Source organism: Myxocyprinus asiaticus, chromosome 5 (assembly GCF_019703515.2).
Source record: "Myxocyprinus asiaticus isolate MX2 ecotype Aquarium Trade chromosome 5, UBuf_Myxa_2, whole genome shotgun sequence".
Classification (NCBI taxonomy): Eukaryota; Metazoa; Chordata; class Actinopteri; order Cypriniformes; family Catostomidae; genus Myxocyprinus; species Myxocyprinus asiaticus.
This window is the reverse complement of record NC_059348.1, coordinates 30,943,739-30,967,570: the sequence shown is the minus strand read 5'-3', so window position 1 is coordinate 30,967,570 and position 23,832 is coordinate 30,943,739. Positions and strand designations below refer to the sequence as shown.

The window sequence follows — 23,832 nt, the reverse complement described above, 5'->3', positions numbered from 1 at the left end:
AAATGAATGCTAGACAATGTTCAAAATAATGCAAAAAGACCCATTCGTTAGTGTAACGTAACATAGTTATACAGAAAATATATACATTCTATTATTATAAAACAATAGCGCATCGATATATCAAAATGACAGTTGTGATGGAATCACATCAATACTGAATTGTGTCAACATATTTATAATGTACAGTCTATTTTATAAACAGCTACTGTCATCATCCACCAAATTAAGCTAACAGCTATTGATATAGCTGGCTAGCTAGCTAACACCGACATAGGCTATCGTATAAATGCAGTCAATTTATCATGCAAAGAAAAGTGATTACTTCAAACTACAGTCTTGCATAGTCAGACCTATATCCATGCTTTGTTTTAGCCCTGTTCCAGCACTGGAGAGTCAAATATAATATGCAGTCTCAAAGTTTGTAGTAAAACAATCATAACTGTGTAATTTTAATTATGCTACCTCATCTGTCAGCATGATGCTGGTGAATCACATTGTCTCTTTGTACATTACATCATTGTTCTGGATGCTTGCTCAATCACATCCCTATGGAGTGTGTGCACGAGCACCAGCATGAGCAACATGTAGCTTAACGGCCACAGGTGTCATTAATAACAAGGGTTTCTGAATCTTACAAACTGCCCCTTTAAGAAGACACATAATATAAAAAATAACCAAATACTTTTTTTTATTTTATCATGCTAAACAGCAAGAGTCATTTATCACTAACCTATGGAGTATGGAGAAATGTATTCATTTAAATATTTAAAATATTTATGTTCTATAAATGCACACGGATGTATATGTACATTTATTTATATAAGAAGAAAGTATGGTAATTTATATTACTGGTGACACTTTACACAATAAGTTTCCATTTGTTAACATTAGTTAACATTAGTTAACATGAAATAATAACAGTCCTAATTTCACAGCATTTACTAATGTTAATTTCATCATATAGCCTACTAATATTTTTTTTAAATCAAAAGTTATATAATGTCCTATGAACTAAAATTAACAAAGATGAATAAATGCTGTAGAAAAAACATTGTTAATTGTTCATGATACCTGCATTAACTAACGTTAACAAATGGAAACTTATTGTAAAGTGTTACCATATTACTTATACCTACTTTACTTATATATATAATGACTTTATATACGTTCTTTAAAGAGTATGCTGTCTATTTACCATCGTATTGCCAATAACTCAGTATTAAAATTCATTCACTTTTACCTGAAAGTGCTTATTTCGTTACGATACATCGTAGGAATTGAAATAGTCTTGTTTTTGTTTCCACCCGGTCGAAATATAAAGATGCACAGTGTTCCACAAATAGCGGCAAATATAGTATATCCTTGGGAAATCTTTCAAATATGTCTCCTTTGCTTTTCTAACTTTGAAGTGAGACAGGAACTATTAACTACTCCTTTGAAAAAATGAAGACACCCCCTCAGAAACGCGTTTATCTTAAGTTGCCCGTGTGGATTGTGGAGGATCATCATGATGTGAGTGGTTAGTTAGGACATGATTCCAGTTTCAGTCTCTGCTAACAAACTAAATAACTGCACCAACAATAGTTATAAAACAGCATAATGTTATACTGAGGTATTTAACACTGAAGACAGATCAGTTGACTACTTAAACGTGTACAAATGAATCATGCCAAAACACTTGGAATGCACTTTTAGAGATTTGTCACTTAACCCTCAGTTTACCTGCTTCAGGTTGTGCGACACATATATCGTGCCATTGGTTCTAAACATATTCCAATGAAGGATATTAAGATGATCCATTTGGACTCCCACCCTGACCTCCTTATCCCTGTCAATATGCCTGCTGATACTGTGTATGATAAAGAGACTCTGCTCAGGTGAGTTTACTAATGACTGTAGAGAATAAGTAAATATATACAGGTGCATCTCAATAAATTAGAATGTCGTGGAAAAGTTCATTTATTTCAGTAATTCAACTCAAATTGTAAAACTTGTGTATTAAATAAATTCAGTGCACACAGACTGAAGTAGTTTAAGTCTTTGGTTCTTTTAATTGTGATGATTTTGGCTCACATTTAACAAAAACCCACCAATTCACTATCTCAAAAAATTAGAATATGGTGACATGCCAATCAGCTAATCAACACAAAACACCTGCAAAGGTTTCCTGAGCCTTCAAAATGGTCTCTCAGTTTGGTTCACTAGGCTACACAATCATGGGGAAGACTGCTGATCTGACAGTTGTCCAGAAGACAATCATTGTCACCCTTCACAAGGAGGGTAAGCCACAAACATTCATTGCCAAAGAAGCTGGCTGTTCACAGAGTGCTGTATCCAAGCATGTTAACAGAAAGTTGAGTGGAAGGAAAAAGTGTGGAAGAAAAAGATGCACAACCAACCGAGAGAACCGCAGCCTTATGAGGACTGTCAAGCAAAATCGATTCAAGAATTTGGGTGAACTTCACAAGGAATGGACTGAGGCTGGGGTCAAGGCATCAAGAGCCACCACACACAGACGTGTCAAGGAATTTGGCTACAGTTGTCGTATTCCTCTTGTTAAGCCACTCCTGAACCACAGACAACGTCAGAGGCGTCTTACCTGGGCTAAGGAGAAGAAGAACTGGACTGTTGCCCAGTGGTCCAAAGTCCTCTTTTCAGATGAGAGCAAGTTTTGTATTTCATTTGGAAACCAAGGTCCTAGAGTCTGGAGGAAGGGTGGAGAAGCTCATAGCCCAAGTTGCTTGAAGTCCAGTGTTAAGTTTCCACAGTCTGTGATGATTTGGGGTGCAATGTCATCTGCTGGTGTTGGTCCATTGTGTTTTTTGAAAACCAAAGTCACTGCACCCGTTTACCAAGAAATTTTGGAGCACTTCATGCTTCCTTCTGCTGACCAGCTTTTTAAAGATGCTGATTTCATTTTCCAGCAGGATTTGGCACCTGCCCACACTGCCAAAAGCATCAAAAGTTGGTTAAATGACCATGGTGTTGGTGTGCTTGACTGGCCAGCAAACTCACCAGACCTGAACCCCATAGAGAATCTGTGGGGTATTGTCAAGAGGAAAATGAGAAACAAGAGACCAAAAAATGCAGATGAGCTGAAGGCCACTGTCAAAGAAACCTGGGCTTCCATACCACCTCAGCAGTGCCACAAACCTCCATGCCATGCCGAATTGAGGCAGTAATTAAAGCAAAAGGAGCCCCTACCAAGTATTGAGTACATATACAGTAAATGAACATACTTTCCAGAAGGCCAACAATTCACTAAAAATGTTTTTTTTATTGGTCTTATGATGTATTCTAATTTGTTGAGATAGTGAATTGGTGGGTTTTTGTTAAATGTGAGCCAAAATCATCACAATTAAAAGAACCAAAGACTTAAACTACTTCAGTCTGTGTGCATTGAATTTATTTAATACACGAGTTTCACAATTTGAGTTGAATTACTGAAATAAATGAACTTTTCCACGACATTCTAATTTATTGAGATGCACCTGTATATCCTCAGTCCAGATTTCTCAGACTAAATATTTTGTTTATTTTATTGAATGCATTGGTATCACAATTGGTTAGCGTAAGGGTTGACGTCTTTTTGTTTGCACTTTGGTTATTGATACAGTAGCCTACTTTTGGGAAGTTATGGACATGCTATACTCCATCTATAAACAGCATTTTGCTAATTATTTTATAATTATTGTGCATGCATTTTTATGACCCCATATTGATTGAGAGACTGCATGCAATATTTGTTCTTTAAAAAAAAAAAAAAAAAGTCACACCCCATGAACTGGTGAAGGCAAAAAGATGATTAAAAATGATGAAAGGCTCAAAAGAGAAGCTAATCATTGCAGCTAAAATATACAGTTTCTGTTCTACATTGATAAAAATGTTATATTTAATGTTTATTTAAAAAAGTACATGGACACGTTATGCATCAACTAACCCCTTGCAGCGAGCTGAGTATTGAGAATTGGATTATGCCAATGGTGTATGCTGGACACATATCCCACGTTGCCTGGCTGCATCCGTACTGGGCTCAGCAGATCAAAGAAGGGGAGCACACTATGTGCGTGGGGAGAGATTCATCCACCACCACCATCAGGTGCAGTATGCCATACCTATTAAAGGGATAATTCACCAAAAAATGCAAAATTCTGTCATTATTTACTCACCCACATGTTCTTTTCTTTCTTCCATGGAAAACAAAAAGGGATGGATGTTAGGTAGAATATTAGTTTCTGTCACCATTCACTGTAATTGCATTTTGCACTTTTTTCCATACTATCAAAGTGAATGGTGACTGAAACTGTTATTCTGCCTAACATCTCTTTTTGTGTTCCACTGAAGAAAAAGTCAAACGGGTTTGGAACATCATGAGAGTGAGTAAATAATGACAACGTTTACACTTTTGGGTGAACTATCCCTTTAACATTTCTGCAGGTCTTCACATTGTCAGGGAACTTATTAATGTAACTATATATATATATATATATATATATATATATATATATATATATATATACATACACACACACACACACACACACACACCAATCAGCCACAGCATTAAAACCACCTGCTTAATATTGAGTAGTTCCCCCCATGCCGCCAGAACAGCGCCAACCCGCATCTCAGAATAGCACAGATGCTATTCTTCTTAACACAACTGTACAGAGTGGTTATCCGAGTTACCGTAGACTTTGTCAGTTCGAACCAGTCTGGTCATTCTCTGCTGACCTCTCTTATCAACAAGGCGTTTCCGTCCACAGAACTGCCGCTCACTGGATGTTTTTTGTTTTTGGCACCATTCGGAGTAAATTCTAGAGACTGTTGTACGTGAAAATCCCAGGAGATCAGCAGTTACAGAAATACTCAAACTAGCCCATCTGGCACCAACAATCATGCCACGGTCCAAATCACTGAGATCAAATTTTTTCCCCATTCTGATGGTTGATGTGAACATTAACTGAAACTCCTGACCCGTATCTGCATGATTTTATGCACTGTACTGCTGCCACACGATTGGTTGATTAGATAATTGCATGGATGATTGTTGGTGCCAGATGGGCTGGTTTGAGTATTTCTGTAACTGCTGATCTTCTGGGATTTTCACACACAACAGTCTCTAGAATTTACTCAGAATGGTGCCAAAAACAAAAAACATCCAGTGAGCGGCAGTTCTGTGGATGGAAATGCCTTGTTGATGAGAGAGGTCAACAGAGTATGGCCAAACTGGTTCGAACTGTCAAAGTCTATGGTAACTCAGATAACCGCTCTGTACAATTGTGGTAAGAAGAACATCATCTCAGAATGCTATTCTGAGATGCGGGTTGGCACTGTTTTGGCAGCACGAGGGGGACCTACACAATATTAGGCAGGTGGTTTTAATGTGTGTGTGTGTATATGTATATATATATATATATATATATATATATGTATATATATATATTTTTTTTTTTTCTTCAGCGCAATTCTCTCTCTTGCAGGGTCACAAGCACAGATGATTACTTTTTGAGTGATGCCCTTTATGTTCCACTGGATCAACTGGAAAACCCGAAAGAATTAAATTTAAACGTCATTAGAGTGGATCCAATCCACATTTCTCAGAAAAGGGATTGTGAAAATGGAGAAAGCAGTGCTAAAATACCCAAAGATGCTCCTGGAAGAACTGAAGATCAAGAAGGTGATGAACAGTCGAAATTGGACATGCCCTGCACTTCCTCTTGTCAACCACGTGATGGCAGCACTGCAACAGGAAAAAGCAGTGGCATAGTCATGAAAGCAGATGAGGGGTCAACGAGCTATATTACAAACAAGCTTTTATCAGTTATAGAGCACACTGACCCTTTCATACTTGACATTGACCTGGATTTTTTCTCCTGTACGAACCCTTTCAAGGAGATGTATACTCAGGTGGAGTTTCATAAGCTGACCCATTCTTATATTACTTATTGTTTGTTAGGCAATTGCAGTTCTTCTCTGTATATTGTGAAATCTAAATATTGAAGGCTATTCATGACATACTGTGCTATCATCTTAATATACATTTGTGCAATATGTTATCAGGAGTGATACATGCTTTGTGTTTCCTCTGTTGTCATCTTACAGGAAGAGTATGCTCTCCTGCAAGAGTTATACAGCTTTAGCAGGCCAAAGCAGGATCCAGATGAGGTAATGGAGGTTATGAATAAAATATTCCATAACAAATCAAGAAGTATTGTTTACTCACGGACAGAGCCAACAAGACTGTAACAGTTGTTAGAGACCTTCTGGGGCCATGTGGAGCTAGATCTGAATGGAAAATAAACCGATAAGCCACCAGATGTGGCATAGTTCACCCATAAATGCAAATTCTCTCATCGTTTACTCACCCTTATGCCATCTCAGATGTGTATGACTTTCTTTCATCTGCTGAAGTAATCCATTAGACTCCAGTGGTTAAATCAATGTCTTCAGAAGCTGTAAGATAAGTGTGGGTGAGAAACTGATCAATATTTAATTCCATTTTTACTATAAATTCTCCTCCCTGCTCAGTCAGTCTCCACTTTAACTTTCACATTCTTCTTCTTGTGTTTCTGGTGATTCACATTCTTCATGCATATCGCCCCTTACTGGGCAGGGAGAAGAATTTCTAGAAAAAAAAGGACTTAAATATTGATCTATTTCTCACGCACAGCTATAATATCAGTTCAGAAGATATGTATTAAAACACTGTAAAACAAGCCTCAAGTGGCTTAAAGCTTTTATTAGGATTGGTGTTTGGGGGACCTGTTTTGAAAACAATTCCAATTCCATTTGGCTGTTTTAAAAATAGGTATTTTTGGTGTATCACACTTAAAGTAACTGTGTACAAATCTGCTGATCACTCGTAAATGTTGACGCATGCCTTGCTGAATACAGGACATTTGTAATAAAGGAGGCACATTTAACAAGGTGGCAAATAACAGTGTTTATTTGTATTGATATTCAGGAGGAGCTCTCAGATTGCGTAGTGAGACGCACCCACCAGCTTGAAGACTTGGAGGCTGCATTTGCTGACCTGGTAGAGGATGACAGCCAGGAAACTATAGATCGTTTAGCAGCAAACCCCGGGTAACACGTTACTGCTATCATAGTGACTGTAGTGCTCTGTGCTTTTTGATTACAGCTTCATATCAGTGCATCATTGGCTTGATTGATTGCTGTATATGGTAGTTATGCATTTGATCAAGCAGATGATGACACAGCCACATGCATTGATTTTTTATCTTCATCTCTTTTTTTACAGAATGAAATCTCTCGCCAGACTTGTACACAGCTTAAAGAATCGAACTGAATCACCAGACTATGAAATGGTGAATTGTGTGTGTGTGTGTGTGTGTGTGTGGGGGGGGGGGGGGGGGGTTGGGGTTGTTTACGAGGACTTTGTTTTTAAGGTTACAAACTGGTAATTGCAAGGGTATTATACTATAAATGTGGTTTATGAGGACATTTCTAGTGTCCCCATAACTCAAATCGCTTAAAAAAACATACTAAATGTTTTTTTTGAACATGCAGAAAGTGTTTTGTGAGGGTTAGGGGATCGAATCTATAGTTCGTACAGTATAAAAATCATTATGTCTATAGAGAGTCCTCATAAGGATAGTCGCACCAACGTGTGTGTGTGCAGGGATCAGCCCATTGTCCTTAAGGAAAACACCTTAATATACATACTAAATGATGACATTCTAACGAAATTTAATGCAAATCAAAACACAAATATGTGTTTGTGTGTGTATGTGGGTCATGTTTGCGGTGACCAGCCAACAATCCCTATGAGTAAAATTGTTCCAGAAACAAACAAAATAATGTCTTAATTAAAATTAAAAAATGCAGAAATGTTTCTATGAGGGGTATGTTTAGGAGCAGGGTTAGGGTATAAAAATATTAATATCATATCAGTGTAAAAACAATATAAGTCAGTGGAAAGTTCACGCCAAGTCAAGATAGACAAACAAATGTGTATGTGTGTGTTTTGGAGTTTTTTCAATCATATTTGAGCTGTCTTTCATTCCACAGATCACCAAATGCTTAAAGGGATAGTTCACCCAAAAATGAATATTCTCATCATTTACTCACTTTCATGCCATCCCAGATGTGCATGACTTTCTTCTGCTGAACAAAAAAAAAGATTTTTAGAAGAATATTTCAGCTCTGTAGGTCCTCATAATGCAAGTAGGTGGGTACCAATATTTTGAAGCTCCAAAATGCACATAAAGGCAGCATAAAAGTAATCCATACGACTTCAGTGGTTAAATCTATATCTTCAGAAGCGATATGATAGGTGAGAAACAGATCAATATTTAAGTCCTTTTTTACTACATATTCACCTCCCTGCCCAGTAGGGGGCGATATGCATGAAGAATGTGAATTGCCAAAAACAGAAGAAGGAGAAAGTGAAGGTGAAGATTAATAGTAAAAAAAGGACTTAAATATTGAATTTTCATTTTCGGGTGAACTATGCCTTTAACAAAATTGCCTACCTTGCTTTGTAGAGCCAAGACATGTCTGCAAGTGCCAGCAACTTATGTTTTTCTGGTGTTGCTTCTAGGTGCATCAGGCAGGCTTAACCTGTGATTACTCTGAGCTCCCTCACCACATCAGCACTGAGGAGGAGATCCAGCAAATGATCACGGCTGTGCAGCTCTTCCTGGAAGCCCTGCCCAAACCCACCATAGTCACTATATCCAGGTACGACAGTCATTAGATCACACAGAGGTCTGTTCTATGTCTCCTTTTTATAAGTACATTGGGTCCTTTAATCTTTGTTTAGTAGTTTATTTGTTGCTTTATTTGTTACACAGAGGTTGCACTACAAATAACCAATAATCATTCACTATCCTTCACTTTGATAGACTGGTTTGTACTTTTTCCTCATGCTCTGTTTTTACCCATCAGTAAAATATTGTAATGCTTGGTTGGTATTTTTGAGGTGATTAAATGTGATATTGATATCACAAGACCTTCTGTGGCACGAGCTCTTTTAGTCTTTAGTGTTGTGGGTTCAAGGTTTTTTATGCAGCACTCGCAAGGAAAAAAGACAACTGACTCTGCGGCCTTGCAGTCACCCAATTTAATGAACAATATCACATGAATGATTTTACTCCAAACTCTAAATAATTTCTCTGAGCGTACACTTTCTTCACAACAGACATTTAGTCTTACCTGCCTTGACAGCTGCAAAAATATTGTTAGCCATTCTTTAAAACTCTGCACATAATGTGCCCTTCCAGTAAAATCTTCACTAGATATTTTTTCTTTGGAGCTATCAACTGCTCGTAGCCTAAGTAGGAAGCAAAAACCGAGACGTTAGAGGCTTGGAGTGTTGCTTTGACACTGTAATATCATTTATTTCTTCATTCTGATTTACTGTTGTTGTACATGTTAAAATTACATATGTTGGATCTAAGATCATTTGGAACCTACCTTGTAAAGAAATTCACTATATTATTCCTTATATAGCACAAGGCTTATTTTTGAGAGTTTTTATTTGGTATGTTTGTTAAATAGAATATTTAATCCATGTAAAACCAAATAAAATCTCCCAAAAATAAGCCTTGTGCTATGTACTTAATAATATTCTGAGTTTACTGAAGTTGGTTTGACATCTTTAGCTCAAATGGTCCCTGAGTTTAATTGATTTAGAGTAATACATACATTTAAAGTTCTAAAATTATTATAAAATTTATAAAGCGTATATACCCCAAACTGAGTCTTGTGTTATGAATGGGATATTTTTCTGAGCATTTCACTATAAGCTTGATGTTATAACATCATTTGGTTAAATTGTTTAATTGATTTATAAGGCTAATTATTAATATTTTTATTTTCTTAAATGTAAGCCTTGTGCTATGCAAAGGACTGTTGTTTATGTATATCTAAGTTGGTTTGGGCTCAAAACATGAAATGTGCAGAGAGTTTAATGCTTATGAAACCGAATGTCAAACGTAAAACTAACTTTACCGCAGTGTTTGTGCATCCGTCAATGCTGAGTATCTTTTTGCATGTCTGATGGACGTCTTTGTCATTACATTAGTTTATGTTGCTTCATAAAAGCCTATTTTGCAAACGATTGTGTAGATTAATAGGTTTAGAGTGCATTTTGCTTAGTTCAGCGTGTCCCACTTGGAAACGAATGGCTAACCATCTCTCATGCATCTGGACATGCAGCACCGCAAATCGCATGCAGATGAGCTTATCACGTGTGTCCAGCGGGTCTGTGGAGACTGGATGTCATCTTTTTGAGTTCTGTTGAATTTCTGAAGTGATGTTATTGTTTCTCAGGTCCTGCATTGTTTTTCAAATCTAAAGTGAAGCGCTGTCACACAGCTGACACCTCTTGTCGTTATGTGTTTTGACCCTCGTCCATGAACTGCATCATTTCCGCCTTATTTTCGATTTGTCGATTCTGCAATTTGGTAATTGAGAGAATTTTTTAATTGAATAATCGAATTTAATAGAGTAATCGTGACAACCCTACGTTTATTTTGTTGCCCTAATACCACAATTCAAAAGATTTTCAAAAGAATCACAAAATGAAATATGATTCTGTAAGTCATCAAATACATAAGTCTCTTTTATGCACCGATCAATGCTGCTGTAAGCCCCAAATAGCTAAAAACTTTATATCTGCTTTTACCTTAGACAGTTGTCTAAAAAATTTGCAATTTTTTGCTTGGCTGAAAAATCCAATGTTACAGTTGAAGTCAGAAGTTTACATACACTTAGGTTGAAGTCATTAAAACTCATTTTTTAATCACTCCACAGATTTAATATTAGCAAACTATAATTTTGGCAAGTGGTTTAGGACATCTACTTTGTGCATGACATGAGTAATTTTTCCAACAATTGTTTACAGACAGATTGTTTCACTTTTAATTGACTACAGTATATCACAATTCCAGTTAACTGTGCCTTCAAGCAGCTTGGAAAAATCCAGAAAATGATGTCAAGCCTTTAGACAATTAGCTTTTGATAGGAGGTGTACTGAATTGGAGGTGTACCTGTGGATGTATTTTAAGGCCTACCTTCAAACTCAGTTCCTCTTTGCTTGACATCATAGGATAATCTAAATTAATCAGCCAAGACCTCAGAAAATAAATTGTGGACCTCCACAAGTCTGCTTCATCCTTGGGAGCAATTTCCAAACACCTAAAGGTACCACATTCATCTGTACAAACAATAGTACGCAAGTATAAACACCATGGGACAACGCAGCCATCATACTGCTTAGGAAGGAGATGCATTTTGTCTCCAAGAGATGAACATATTGGTGCGAAAAGTGCAAATCAATCCCAGAACAACAGCAAAGGACCTTGTGAAGATGCTGGAGGAAACGGGTAGACAAGTATCTATATCCACAGTAAAACGAGTCCTATATCGACATAACCTGAAAGGCTGCTCAGCAAGGAAGAAGCCACTGCTCCAAAACCATAAAAAAGCCAGACTACAGTTTGCAAGTGCACATGGGGACAAAGATCTTACATTTTGGAGAAATGTTCTCTGGTCTAATGAAACAAAAATTGAACCGTTTGGCCATAATGACTATCGTTATGTTTGGAGGAAAAAGGGTGAGGCTTGCAAGCCGAAGAACACCATCCCAACCATGAAGCATGGGGGTGGCAGCATCATGTTGTGGGGGTGCTTTGCTGCAGGAGGGACTGGTGCACTTCACAAAATAGATGGCATCATGAGGAAGGAAAATTATGTGGATATATTGAAGCAACATCTCAAGATTTCAGCCAGGAAGTTAAAACTCGGTCGCAAATGGGTCTTCCAAATGGACAATGACCCCAAGCATACCTCCAAAGTTGTGGCAAAATAGCTTAAGGACAACAAAGTCAAGGTATTGCAGTGGCCATCACAAAGCCCTGACCTCAATCCGAAAGAAAATTTGTGGGCAGAACTGAAAAATCGTGTGCGAGCAAGGAGGCCTATAAACCTGACTCAGATACACCAGTTTTGTCTGGAGGAATGGGCCAAAATTCCAGCAACTTATTGTGAGAAGCTTGTGGAAGGCTACCCAAAATGTTTGACCCAAGTTAAACAATTTAAAGGCAATGCTACCAAATACTAACAAAGTGTACTCTACCGGTCAAACGTTTTGAAACACTTGACTGAAATGTTTCTCATGATCTTAAAAATCTTTTGATCTGAAGGCGTATGCTTAAATGTTTGAAATTAGTTTTGTAGACAAAAATAAATTGTGCCACCATATTATTTCATTATAAATCTAAAATTTAATTAAAAAAAAAAGAAAAACGTTTTTGAAATTGATGACTTGGACCAAATAATAAAGAAAAGCAGCCAATACGTGCCCAGCATATAGATGGGAACTCCTTCAATACTGTTTAAAAAGAATCCCAGGGTGATACCTCAGAAGTTGGTTGAGAAAATGTCAAGAGTACATGTCTGCAAATTACAGGCAAAGAGTGACTACTTTGAAGATGCTAAAATATAACACAGTTTTGATTTATTTTGGATTTTGTTTAGTCACAACATAATTCCCATAGTTCCATTTATGTTATTCCATAGTTTTAATGATTTTACTATTATTCTAAAATGTGAAAAAAAAATTATAATAAAGAATGAGTAAGTGTTTCAAAACTTTTGACCGGTAGTGTATGTAAACTTCTGACCCACTGGGAATGTGATGAAAGAAATAAAAGCTGAAATAAATCATTCTCTCTACTAATATTCTGACATTTCATATTCTTAAAATAAAGTAGTGATCCTAACCTGACCTTAGACAGGGAATGTTTTCTGTGATTAAATGTCAGGAATTGTAAAACTCAGTTTAAATGTATTTGGCTGTGTATGTAAACTTCTGACTTCAACTGTATATCTTAGATGTCCAGAACAATATATGCCATCCAGCAGGTAAAGCATGCTAAAAACAATCATCATAAAAATATGTTTTTGACTACTGATGATAAAATGCTATGATGAGGATCTCAGCTTTGTAATGACACCTAGATTGAGCTTCTACTCAGAGGCCGAGATATTCAATGAAACAATAAGTGTGGTGCATAAACCGAAAATAAGACGGAATGTCTGTGGATGAGCACATCTGTTAGGGCTAAAATGTGTTAGAGCACCACCTACATTTCAGATCTATATATTGTGATGGAATGTGATAGAGAAAAAAAAAATTTTTCTAGTGTTTGCTGCCATCTAGTGGAATGAAATAAGACTTTTCAAAGTGAGATAGAGTGAACAGAACCAGAAATGCATGCTTAGAAATTTTGGACAAAAAAATAAATAATACAAAATAAACTTTCTGTATATCATAAGATTGTAAACACATACAATATTATTTATGAATAATTTGAGTCTTTTTTGCAATTAGTACACAGTGAGTGTTAATCACTCGTTTAAATTTGAGTTTAAAAAATTGCAGGCGACAGCCCAAAAATGCATCAGAGTTTAACGAGTTTAAGTAGTCATATGACATTTGCACTACACTCCAATTCTTCTGAAGCCATACTATAGCTTTGTGTGAGGAACAGATTGAAATGTAAGTAATTATTTACTGGAAAATTTTGGTCAGCATTCACCGTTCATTATGAAGAAAAAGAGCTTTGACATTCTGCTATAAATAAAAAAAAAAATTGTTACACAGAAGAAAGTCATGTGGGTTTTGAGAGATATGATGGCAAGTAAATGATGTTTTAGCTGAACTATTCTTTTTTTAACTCCATTTCTTTTTGTCAGGTCCAGTTTGGATGAGTATTGCCCAGGTGAACAAGTGGACTCCATTCAGAACAGTGTGCTGAACATTTTAGAGTGCCTCTTTGGCTCCTTGGATATCCACAGAGAGTATGAATCAATACCAGCAGAGAGCACATCTCAGACCACATGAGGAGATGGGTTAAAATTCAGCAGGAGCTGTGACATGTTCTTTGCCAACATCTGCTTTCAGACAGTTGAAGTTGCGAGGCTTTTAAAGCAGTGCTGAGATTTATTGCTCTTGGTTATTGTCTGCATTAAGAGTGTGTGTAACAATGAGCTTTCTATGGATAGATGTGCAAAGAAAGGGGAGTGAGTTTCAGGCTGGGTTATGGGTTTTTAATTTAAAGCATTAGTTCACTCAGAAATAAAAATTCTGTTATCCTTTACCCACCTTCTTTTTTCGAAAACCCGCATTATTTCTTTATTTCATGGATCAAAAATTTAGATATTTATAGAAGAACATCCAAGCTGCTCTTTTCCATACAATGAAAGTGAATAGTTATGTCAACTGTAAAGCAAGATTTTCAGTAAATAATGACTTAAATGAGCTTTTTTTGGTGCTGTTTTGTTCTTTTTGGTGCTTGACAGACCCTGGTCACCATCCATAGTTATTGTAAGGAAGAGAGAAGCTTGAATATTCTGCTGAACTATTTTTATGTTCCACAAAAGAAAGATAATCATATAGGTTTGGAACAGCATTAGGGTGAGTAAGTGATGACAGAATTATCATTTTTGGGTGATCTGTTCCTTTAAGATTGTTTTCTTTTATTTGTTTCAAGTGCATTCATTCGAGACATCAGATCCTGTCACTGTAGGAGTAAGCATAGAATGAAACATGGTGTTTTCAGTGTGGTTGTTTTTATTTTCTCAGTAAAGTAAACAACCTGAGATCTTCATATGAATTCTGTGCCACAGCCATTCATACCTTGTGTTTCATACTTCAGTTTGACGGTTTTATGTATGAGTTTAGAATTGGAGGGACATTGATTCTAAGAGAGCACATTTCTCCCCCTCCTGTGTGGCCCTCTTCAGCCTCAACTGTCTTTGTCTGAAGCCTGAAGCAGTTACCAGTTCATCTGAGCTTTGTACTTGCCACCTCTCTTCTTATCGCTCCACACCTGCAGACTTCTAGACTGCCCTGAATATGCCTGACCTGACTTTAAATTTCCCAGGGTGATGAACAACTCTTGTAAGGCCTATTGTCTTTGTCTTTTTTCTGTTTACTCTCAGTATGAGTTTTATACTGTGGAATTTGTTTTGTTTTCCCGCTGTTACTGATTCTTCTATTTTATGGTGTTTACATTGTTGTGAGTTGTGATTTATCACACAAATACATTTCTTACATTTACACAGGAAGAAGTGCAGGATAGCAGCTTGACAGTGTATTCAGGCTAAGCATGTGGTGTTACATAAACTCGCAATCAAGGGTTCTACAAAGCTATAAAGAATTCAAATGATTACATCACACCAGCACTATGGATACCAAGGATGTAAGAGGAGATGCTGGTTCCAGGCACTACTACTGGTCAATTAAACAGCACTGGCTGATCAGTTGCCCAACTAATCAGTAGCGACAGTGGCTCTAAAATGGTAATAAGAGGGCTGCTGGTCTAAATCCTGTGTAAAAGAGATATTTGCACTGCCATGCTGCCATCGAGAGGACAGCATCCCTAACACTGCCCTACCTGTTCAAAACACCCTCTTCAATAATGACTAAAATGAAGTAAATGAAATCTTTGTCATGCACTGGCCCATTTGGATTTGTGTATAATGTGTTCCTAATAAATCATTTTTAATGCATACCTGAAACGATCATGCAAAGTTCAGTAAGTTGTCTCAGTGTGTACTGATTTTAGTTGTAGATGATTTGCCAAAATTATATGCCAGCAAATGCTAAACAATGCTACAGCGGTTCTCTTCAAAGCTGCTTATTACTTGCGGAAAACAGCTATTACAAATGTTCCATAGGTATACCAAAATAGTTTTATTCAATTTACTTTAGATAAATACATGCTCCCATGATGAATGAATATGACCTGCCTTTTTAGATGCTCTCAAGAGAACAACCATGACGTTTGCAGGCTTTCTCTTCCCAACCAAATATGCACCATTAACAGCAATCTCATACTAAATAATGAGTCCACTAACATTAGTTCGGGTAAATGCTTTGCACAGAATAGTAGAAAGCACAGCTGAATATCAAAATTGGTTTTGACCCTCAGTCTAACCCAAAGGACAGTACTCACAAGTTTTTTTTCCCTCTTGTCTCATGTATGTGAAGCACGAATCTAATGCAAGGAATCATTAGAGATTTGATTTTGAAAATTATAGTGCATCAAACTCTGTCATTTTTTATGTCCCATTTAAAAAAAATAAAAATACTTGTTTACTTACAGAAATATTTACTCTAGTAATAGTTTTCCCCAAAATTAAAATTCTGTTCTTGATTACTCGCCCTCATGTCATTCCAAACAATTATGACTTACTTTTTTCAGTGGAAACCAAAAGGTGATTTTTTGAAGAACATTCATGCAACTCTTTCCATATAATGAATTCCAATGAGGACTGGGGCTGTAAAGCTCCAAGATTTAAAAAAAAAAAAAAAAATATTTATATATATATATACACATTTATATATATATATATAAAAGTATAGGATAGCTTTATGTATGCTTAAAATACCTACATTTAAGTTGTTATTCAGTTAAAATCATGTAGTGTTCATGACAGAAGTAGTGGTCTATTTGTTCATTGTTCTATTTGTTAACTAATTGTTCTTTTGAGTCAATTCAATGAATCAGTTAATATAGTTCACCAAAAAGGTCTGAATGATTTGGACTGATTCAGTTGTTGAGTTTAACTCACTAGAGGGGAAGATCAGTGAAAACAACTTAAATGTAGGTCTTTCAGACTTCAGAAGACTATTGAGTCCAATGGAGCTTGACAGCCCCATTTCCCTTTCACTGTCTTTATATGTAAAAAGTGGCCTTCAAATGTAAATCTTTTGTGTTCTATGGAAGAAAGAAAGTCATGAGTTTGTAATGACGTGGGTGAGTAAAATAAAAGATGGTTTGCATTTCTGGGTGAACTATTCCTTTTTTTTTTTCTTTTTTTTTTTTTAGTCATTTGAGTAGCAAGCCTGGTGTTTTTGAATGAATGAGAAAATTAAAGGGAAAAAAAGCAGTGAGCTTTGAAAGCATCAGAAAGGCTTTGAGCTTCATGTTTAGAGGGACTTTGTGCTTTGTTGGCTCAGTGTTATAGTGTTACTGTGAGAGTTCTCATCTGCACTACATATCAACACAATTAGATGTAGGCAGGCAGGAACACACCATTCCCACAGCGTTTACACTCACTAATGGACAAATTTTATTCATCTCATTCCCTATTGTCCTGCTAAGTAATCACATAAGGCAAAAATAGGCTTGCCTCCTGCCTTTCAGTTCGTAACCGTGGTTGTGAATATCATCTTACACCATTAGTCTTGTTATCTTGCAAGTGTAATTAAAACTGGGTCTCATTTTCATGGTTCATTTGGTATAGAAAAATGTAAATGCATTTCCTTCAATTTTACATTTGTTCCCCTACTGAACGGTTCCTAGAAATTAACGATGCACAGTTCTTTTAATGGAGTTACGATGAGCTTTTGGCATTAGAAACTCATGGGTAATTTTTGGCACTGCTGTTGTAGCCTGTTAAGATATTGCAAAGAGTAATTGTTTTTGTTTTCTTTTCTTTGAATTGCATTATGCACAACTCACTATGTTCAGATTTGCCAAGGCAAACAGGAACTATGTACATACTGTATGTTAATGGGGGGAAAAAAAATGTCCCATATCTTTATTTTTTTAATGAATACAAATCTAAAATTCTGTTGTAAACTAAATCTGCCCATCTCAGTATACCTGAAACACAGGTGCTTATTCTAATGCAGTGCAGTCATCACCATATTGAGTGCAGGAGCCAGTTTGGCTCAGTTTGTTGAATATGTTATTGTGGTGAACAGCCTGACTGAGTCCAGATGGATGACAGTGTTATCCCACAGGTCTAGTATATTCTGCTTCGAGATCATTCATCAAATGTATGTATGTATGTAGAATCAGTTAGAGAGATGTATGCTCTCTACCCAGCAGAATGTTAATGGAGTTGCTTGTCAGGTATTCAGATTGCACTTAGTGATTAAATTTGTTGAGTCGGGTAGGATTTTTGATCATAAAGGCAGAAGATGCATAATGTTTACATTTACTTTAAATGGAGACTTCAAAAAAAGCCTCTTGAATCAAAACAGAGTCAGACATTCCATAATTAATTTTGGTTATAGCAAACTTAATACCTTTGTATACTCTAGGAGTGGCTATTTTAGTTATTGTTGTCAAAACTATAAAGAGCACAAAACACATTTACCAGTAATAAATGTGATTTTGGTGCATTGCTTTGTATTCCCATTCTTTCTTTAAAAAAAATAAAATAAATAAAAATAAAGAAATTACTACATTTACTAATAACTTAGCAGTCATCTCTGACCAGTTAATAAATAGTAGTCATTTACAAATGAGTTCATGTTTTTGTGAGGAAGCCTCATTTACAGAGACAGCCATGGGCTGTGGAGCTGATATATCAATGCCCATGCTCAATTAGAGGCAATCAATTAGAGTGATACAAACAGGAGGATTAGAGCTAAAGCCCTCACATTTTTCCCTGCGCTTACGAAGAGAAGAGATTGCATCCATTTATATATTTGCATTTCCATTTCCAAGTTTCTCAGAATGGTCTTTTCATGCAGACCTAAGAAGCATTTCAAGAAGCACTTACCATGTAACGTGAGTTTAGATAATAGGAGCTTTTATTCAGCGGAGAGATGAACTTATTAACTTATTGTTAATGCACTTATTCTTGGAATTTATATTAATTTCAACAAGACTTACATGAATGGATTTTGGAAGATGTCAAATCAAAGTTTATCAGGAGACCTTTCTTATAAAGAAGAAAGAAGGAAGTCCAAGGAAGCTTTGTGTCACACTCAAACTAATCAATTGATAGAGCTGACTTTTGTTCAGTTCAGTTCAGTGACTTTATTATCCACAATGTGCAAATTTGTCTTCGGCTTCACCATACACAATAAAAACACCAGCACATCACATAAAACAGCATAGAAAAAACATAAACAAATATGATCCATTAAAAGGATACCCTCAGCAGGCATATTCAAATACCTACCCACATATTTACACACATATACAGCTACGCATTTAATAATCTGAATGTATTTGGCACAAATGACATCTGATACACATTCTTGATAGCCCGCGGTTGCCTAAAACGCCTCCCTGAGGGTAATAACTGAAAGTGACTGTGTAGAGAATGGGTAAGATCCTCTATAATCACCAAAGCTTTTTGTTTTACTTTGGATAAATATATATATATATATATATACACTACCGGTCAAAAGTTTTGAAACACTTGACTGAAATGTTTCTCATGATCTTAAAAATCGTTTGCTCTAAAGGCATATGCTTAAATGTTTGAAATTAGTTTTGTAGACAAAAATATAATTGTGCCACCATATTAATTTATTTCATTAAAAAACTAAAATTTAGTTACATTTTTGTTTTTGTTTTTTTTATTGGTGACTTGGACCAACTAATAAAGAAAAGCAGCCAAAAAGTGCTTAACATAGATGGGAACTCCTTCTATACTGTTTAAAAAGTATCCCAGGGTGATACCTCAAGAAGTTGGTTGAGAAAATGTCAAGAGTACATGTCTGCAAATTACAGGCAAAGAGTGACTACTTTGAAGATGCTAAAATTTAACACAGTTTTGATTTATTTTGGATTTTGTTTAGTCACAACATAATTCCCATAGTTCCATTTATGTTATTCCATAGTTTTGATGACTTTACTATTATTCTAAAATGTGGAAAAAAAACAAAAAAACAAAAACAAATGAGTGTTTCAAAACTTTTGACCGGTAGTATATATATATATATATATCTCGTTTAGGTGCCTCTGTGTCTTACCTACAATTTTACTTGCTACATTAACAACTTTAGAAAACTTTGCTTTGTTTTTTACACTCAGGTTTCCATACCACATGGTCATATTGCTTACACCAAAGTGGTTTAACCTCCTAATAAGATGCAGTCTCTGCATTGCTTTTTAAAAAACATAATCTGTATTCTCAGTAAAATTAAGATGACTCTCTATACATGTTCCCAGATATTTAAAACTGCAAACTATTTCTACAGGGTGCGCACCAAGTATTAAAGGTTCTGCTTGTTCAGAGATTTCCTGCTTCTTGCTTGTAACAACTAATGCTTTGATTTTATTCACATTAATCTCAAGTGCACTCAATTGATGCCAGTTCTGGAGGGAATTTACGTGATTATAACAAAGATTATTCATTTCTGTACCTCCTTCATGCAAAAGGCCGACAAGTGCCGTATCATCTGCATATTTAATTAAACTAAAATGTGCATCCTGAATTTTAAATTCATTAAATTAATTAGTATACAATGAGAATAGTAAAGGTGACAATATGGTTCCCTGTGGTGAACCTGTGTTTAAAATAGTTGTCTTAGTCAATTTACCATTAACGAAACACTCTTTGTGGATGATTGGAAAGAAAATCTCTGATCCACCAGATGAGGCCTCCATTAACCCGTAAATCAAGTAATCTCTGTCTATCTTCATTGTATTAAATGCTGAACTAAAATCTATTAATACAATTCTAACAAAATTTGTTGTCTGCTGTATATGTTCAGCAACTAAATTACATAAAGTTAAAGTTGCATCATCAGTACCCCTTACTCTTTTATATGCAAATTGTAGGGGGTCTAAATCTTTAGTTACAGAGGACATTAAGTGTTTTGTCAAAACCCTTCCCATGCATCTGCACAAAATAGACATAAGTGCAATGGGTTTAGAATCATTTAACTGAGTAGCGCCAGAATGCTTTGGTACAGGAACCATATTTGATCATTTCCAAGATCTGGGAACTGTTCTCTTATCTAACAAAAGTTGAAACTGCTGGGTAAAAACCCCGGTCAACTGAAAAACACAGTCACTCGCCCCTTTATCCCATCAGGGCCTGGTGCCTTTTAGGCTTAATGCTGGAGAGGCTGACTGCGATTTCGTGCTTTTTAAGAATAATGGGCTCATATGTTGGAATTTTAAGGCACACACTGTCACATTCAGTAGTGCACTTCCCAATGTTAAACCTACTAGAATATATTCAGATCTTCTGCAAATGATGCACTATGTAAAGGATATCTTTGTTTTCTACTCTCTCTTCCCATCATAGTGTTAAGACTTTCCCATGCCTGCTTTGTGTTACCCATACAAAACTTACTTTCTATCTTGTTCTTATATTTTAACTTGGCTTTCTTAATTTGTCCCCTGAGTTCCCTTCTTTTCTCTCTAACCAAATCATAATCACCTTTGAGAAAAGCAACCTTTTTTGCATTAAGACACATTTTAAGGTCTTTAGTGTGCCACATACTGTTATTTGGATACATTCGGATTATTTTTGTTTGAACACAATTGCTTTCACAAAAACTTATATAAGACATAATGATGTCAGTTATATCATGAGCATTATCACATTGAAGATGAATATTCTTTTCTGGAACCAGAGGGAATCAAACACCTGTATACTGTTGCACAAACAGTGAAAGAAAATCAGCATTTTGTCTTGTATGTTATATATACCTGTATACAAGTTACATTTAGTTGAGAAACAAAATTGATATAAACACTTGTTTTCAGGGAATATATCTTTAATTAAGTTTACTTTTCTTACTCCACTGGCAAAACATGTAATTAAATATATTGAGGTTTATGCATAAAACAAACAAACAAAAAAAATTAAAATCTGAAAAATATGGTAAGAAAAATAAACTTAATAACAATATTTATTCTTTAAAAACCTGAAAGTCTTATTTTCTTACTTGCTTCTCAATTTCGTTTTAAAGAAGTTCAGATATTTGAAGTAAAAGAAGAATACAAAAATACTGACAAGAAAATTATTTTAGATGTGAAGGGTTTGTTTTCTACATAACTTTTTATGACATGAGTAACATATAAAAACAACTGATAATGAGTGCTGTTGCAAAATATGCAGCATATTTTATAATAAAGTAATATGTTATTAATCACACATTCTAAAGTATCGTCTACTCTAGACATTGTAAACAACTCTGTGTGGATATCAGTTAAATTCTAAAGTGTTACAGGTATGTGCAGTTGTTGCGGGCCATTTTAATTTTTTAACCAAAGACTGCAAATTAACTTTGTTTCAAAGGGATATGTTTCCATCAGGCTGTTTCATACATTTTGCAAATTCTTTTGCTGAAAATATGTGTAGGACCAGGAGGGTCCCTGGGGCTTACAAATGGGAAATAGCTCTTAATTAGTCAGCAGTCCAGGCATGTAAAAAGGGCACGAGTGTAACCCATGTAATAGAGGAGAAGAGGGCCTGATTCAGTAAGCCTTTACCTGAGAGGGAATGTATGCAAACACAGGCAGTTCATCTTGTCTTATACTCTGCCACTGTTCTGCTTCAGCAAAGTATATTTATATTCAATACAATCTTAAGAATCTGGGTATGTTCATGTATCTGTTGATATTTTATTACCTGTTGAAAATTTGTTCTTGGATGTTTAGATTTAAGTTGGAGTCAGGTACAGTAGGAAATATATATGATTTTACAGAGGGAAATCTATATATCATGAAAGCTTTGGGGATGGTCAAATTGATAGAAATCCTTTTCTAGTTGCACTAGTACACGATAGGCTATTCAGAACAATGGTTCAACTTCAAGGCAGACTGGCAGAATAATGAGCTAGAAGAGCTTGAAATGCAATCTTCTCCTAGATGATGTGAACTAGACAAATTTACCCTTTGAGCTTCATTATGCTGAAGCTGAATTAATGGACAAATGACCACAGAACTGGACAGAATCTAAAGTAAACCAAGGCATAAGCTGAAGTGGAATATGTGAAGTAAAGACATATTCCACTTCAATAAGTTTCTTCTTCACAAGAAAATCTTTTGAGGCACAGATGCATATTATAATATTTTATTTTTATTTTTATTATAATCACAATGAAATGGCATTACAAAAAATGTTATACAATTATCTTAACTTATAAAATATAAAAATGAGCATGAAATTACTAAACACTCAATTTATCAAACAACAGTGATCTTGCTTGGAGAATTGCATAAGAGCATAGTTGCCAATTATAATGCAGGTGCTTGAATTATTGAATCACAACACAGCCTCATGAATATTCTTTTATGAAATGCTTTTAAATATTGGTGATTTGTCACAATATATCTTAGTCAGCAGATAAAATGAATGTGACTGGTATAAATAAATATACACTTCAATGACTATTAATGAAAAAATACTAACACTGACAAATCATTAACATAAGCTCATTGCAGTGTGTGCACCTTTTTCAGGGTTTCCTTTTTAGGGTTGGGCACAGGCATCCTAACACATTTCTGTGGTGCTTGCATTTAGTATCAAATAATGTGCACAATATGTCCACAAAGCAAGCCACTGCACTACAATCAGATTTACATTCTCAGCATCATCCAGCAATGGTTGCCAAGCACCATCTTGCAAGGCATACCAACATTTTACAAATAGCCTTTAGTGCCTTAACAACAATAAAAAACTAGTCCAACTTTATATTTTTTGTCATTCATCTTTAGTCATTAACTACATTGTTCATTCAAACATTAAGCATTTGATACAGTTTTACTTATTGTGTACGTATTGTTTTGCTAAACTCTCACAAAATTTGCATTTGCTTCAACCAGGGTTGGGGAACAGGTAAGGGGGAAGGGGTAGAGGAAGGGTCAGGGGTTAGTGGTAGGGTTAGGGGTTAAGGGTTAAGGTTAGGGTCAAAAGTGTAATTAGAGATGCATGTACTTTAAACATAAGTTCAATGTGACAAAACATATACACACAAAAGATCAACTCAAAAATCAAATGCTTAATTCTTTTAATCTAAGTACATAGTATTTAAAGACACCTAATAAAAAAAGTGACCAAAAAACTTACACAATAGACTGTACAAGC

The 23,832-nt window shown here is 35.7% G+C and overlaps 1 protein-coding gene across 2 annotated transcripts; it reads left to right on the top strand.

Annotated features, from left to right (window-relative positions):
* Positions 1 to 1,332: 1,332 nt before the first annotated feature.
* LOC127440469 (UPF0489 protein C5orf22 homolog) lies at positions 1,333 to 15,555 on the top strand. Of its 2 annotated transcripts, none has more exons than XM_051697055.1 (9): positions 1,333 to 1,512; positions 1,732 to 1,877; positions 3,950 to 4,099; positions 5,484 to 5,910; positions 6,106 to 6,168; positions 6,968 to 7,089; positions 7,265 to 7,331; positions 8,567 to 8,706; positions 13,729 to 15,555. In XM_051697055.1, the coding sequence occupies exons 1-9, from the start codon at positions 1,444 to 1,446 to the stop codon at positions 13,874 to 13,876; spliced, it is 1,332 nt and encodes a 443-aa protein (XP_051553015.1). In that variant the 5' UTR covers positions 1,333 to 1,443; the 3' UTR covers positions 13,877 to 15,555. The 2 variants fall into 2 exon arrangements, with proteins under 2 accessions (XP_051553015.1, XP_051553016.1); XM_051697056.1 differs by having other exon boundaries at positions 1,365 to 1,512; positions 3,913 to 4,099.
* Positions 15,556 to 23,832: the final 8,277 nt, after the last annotated feature.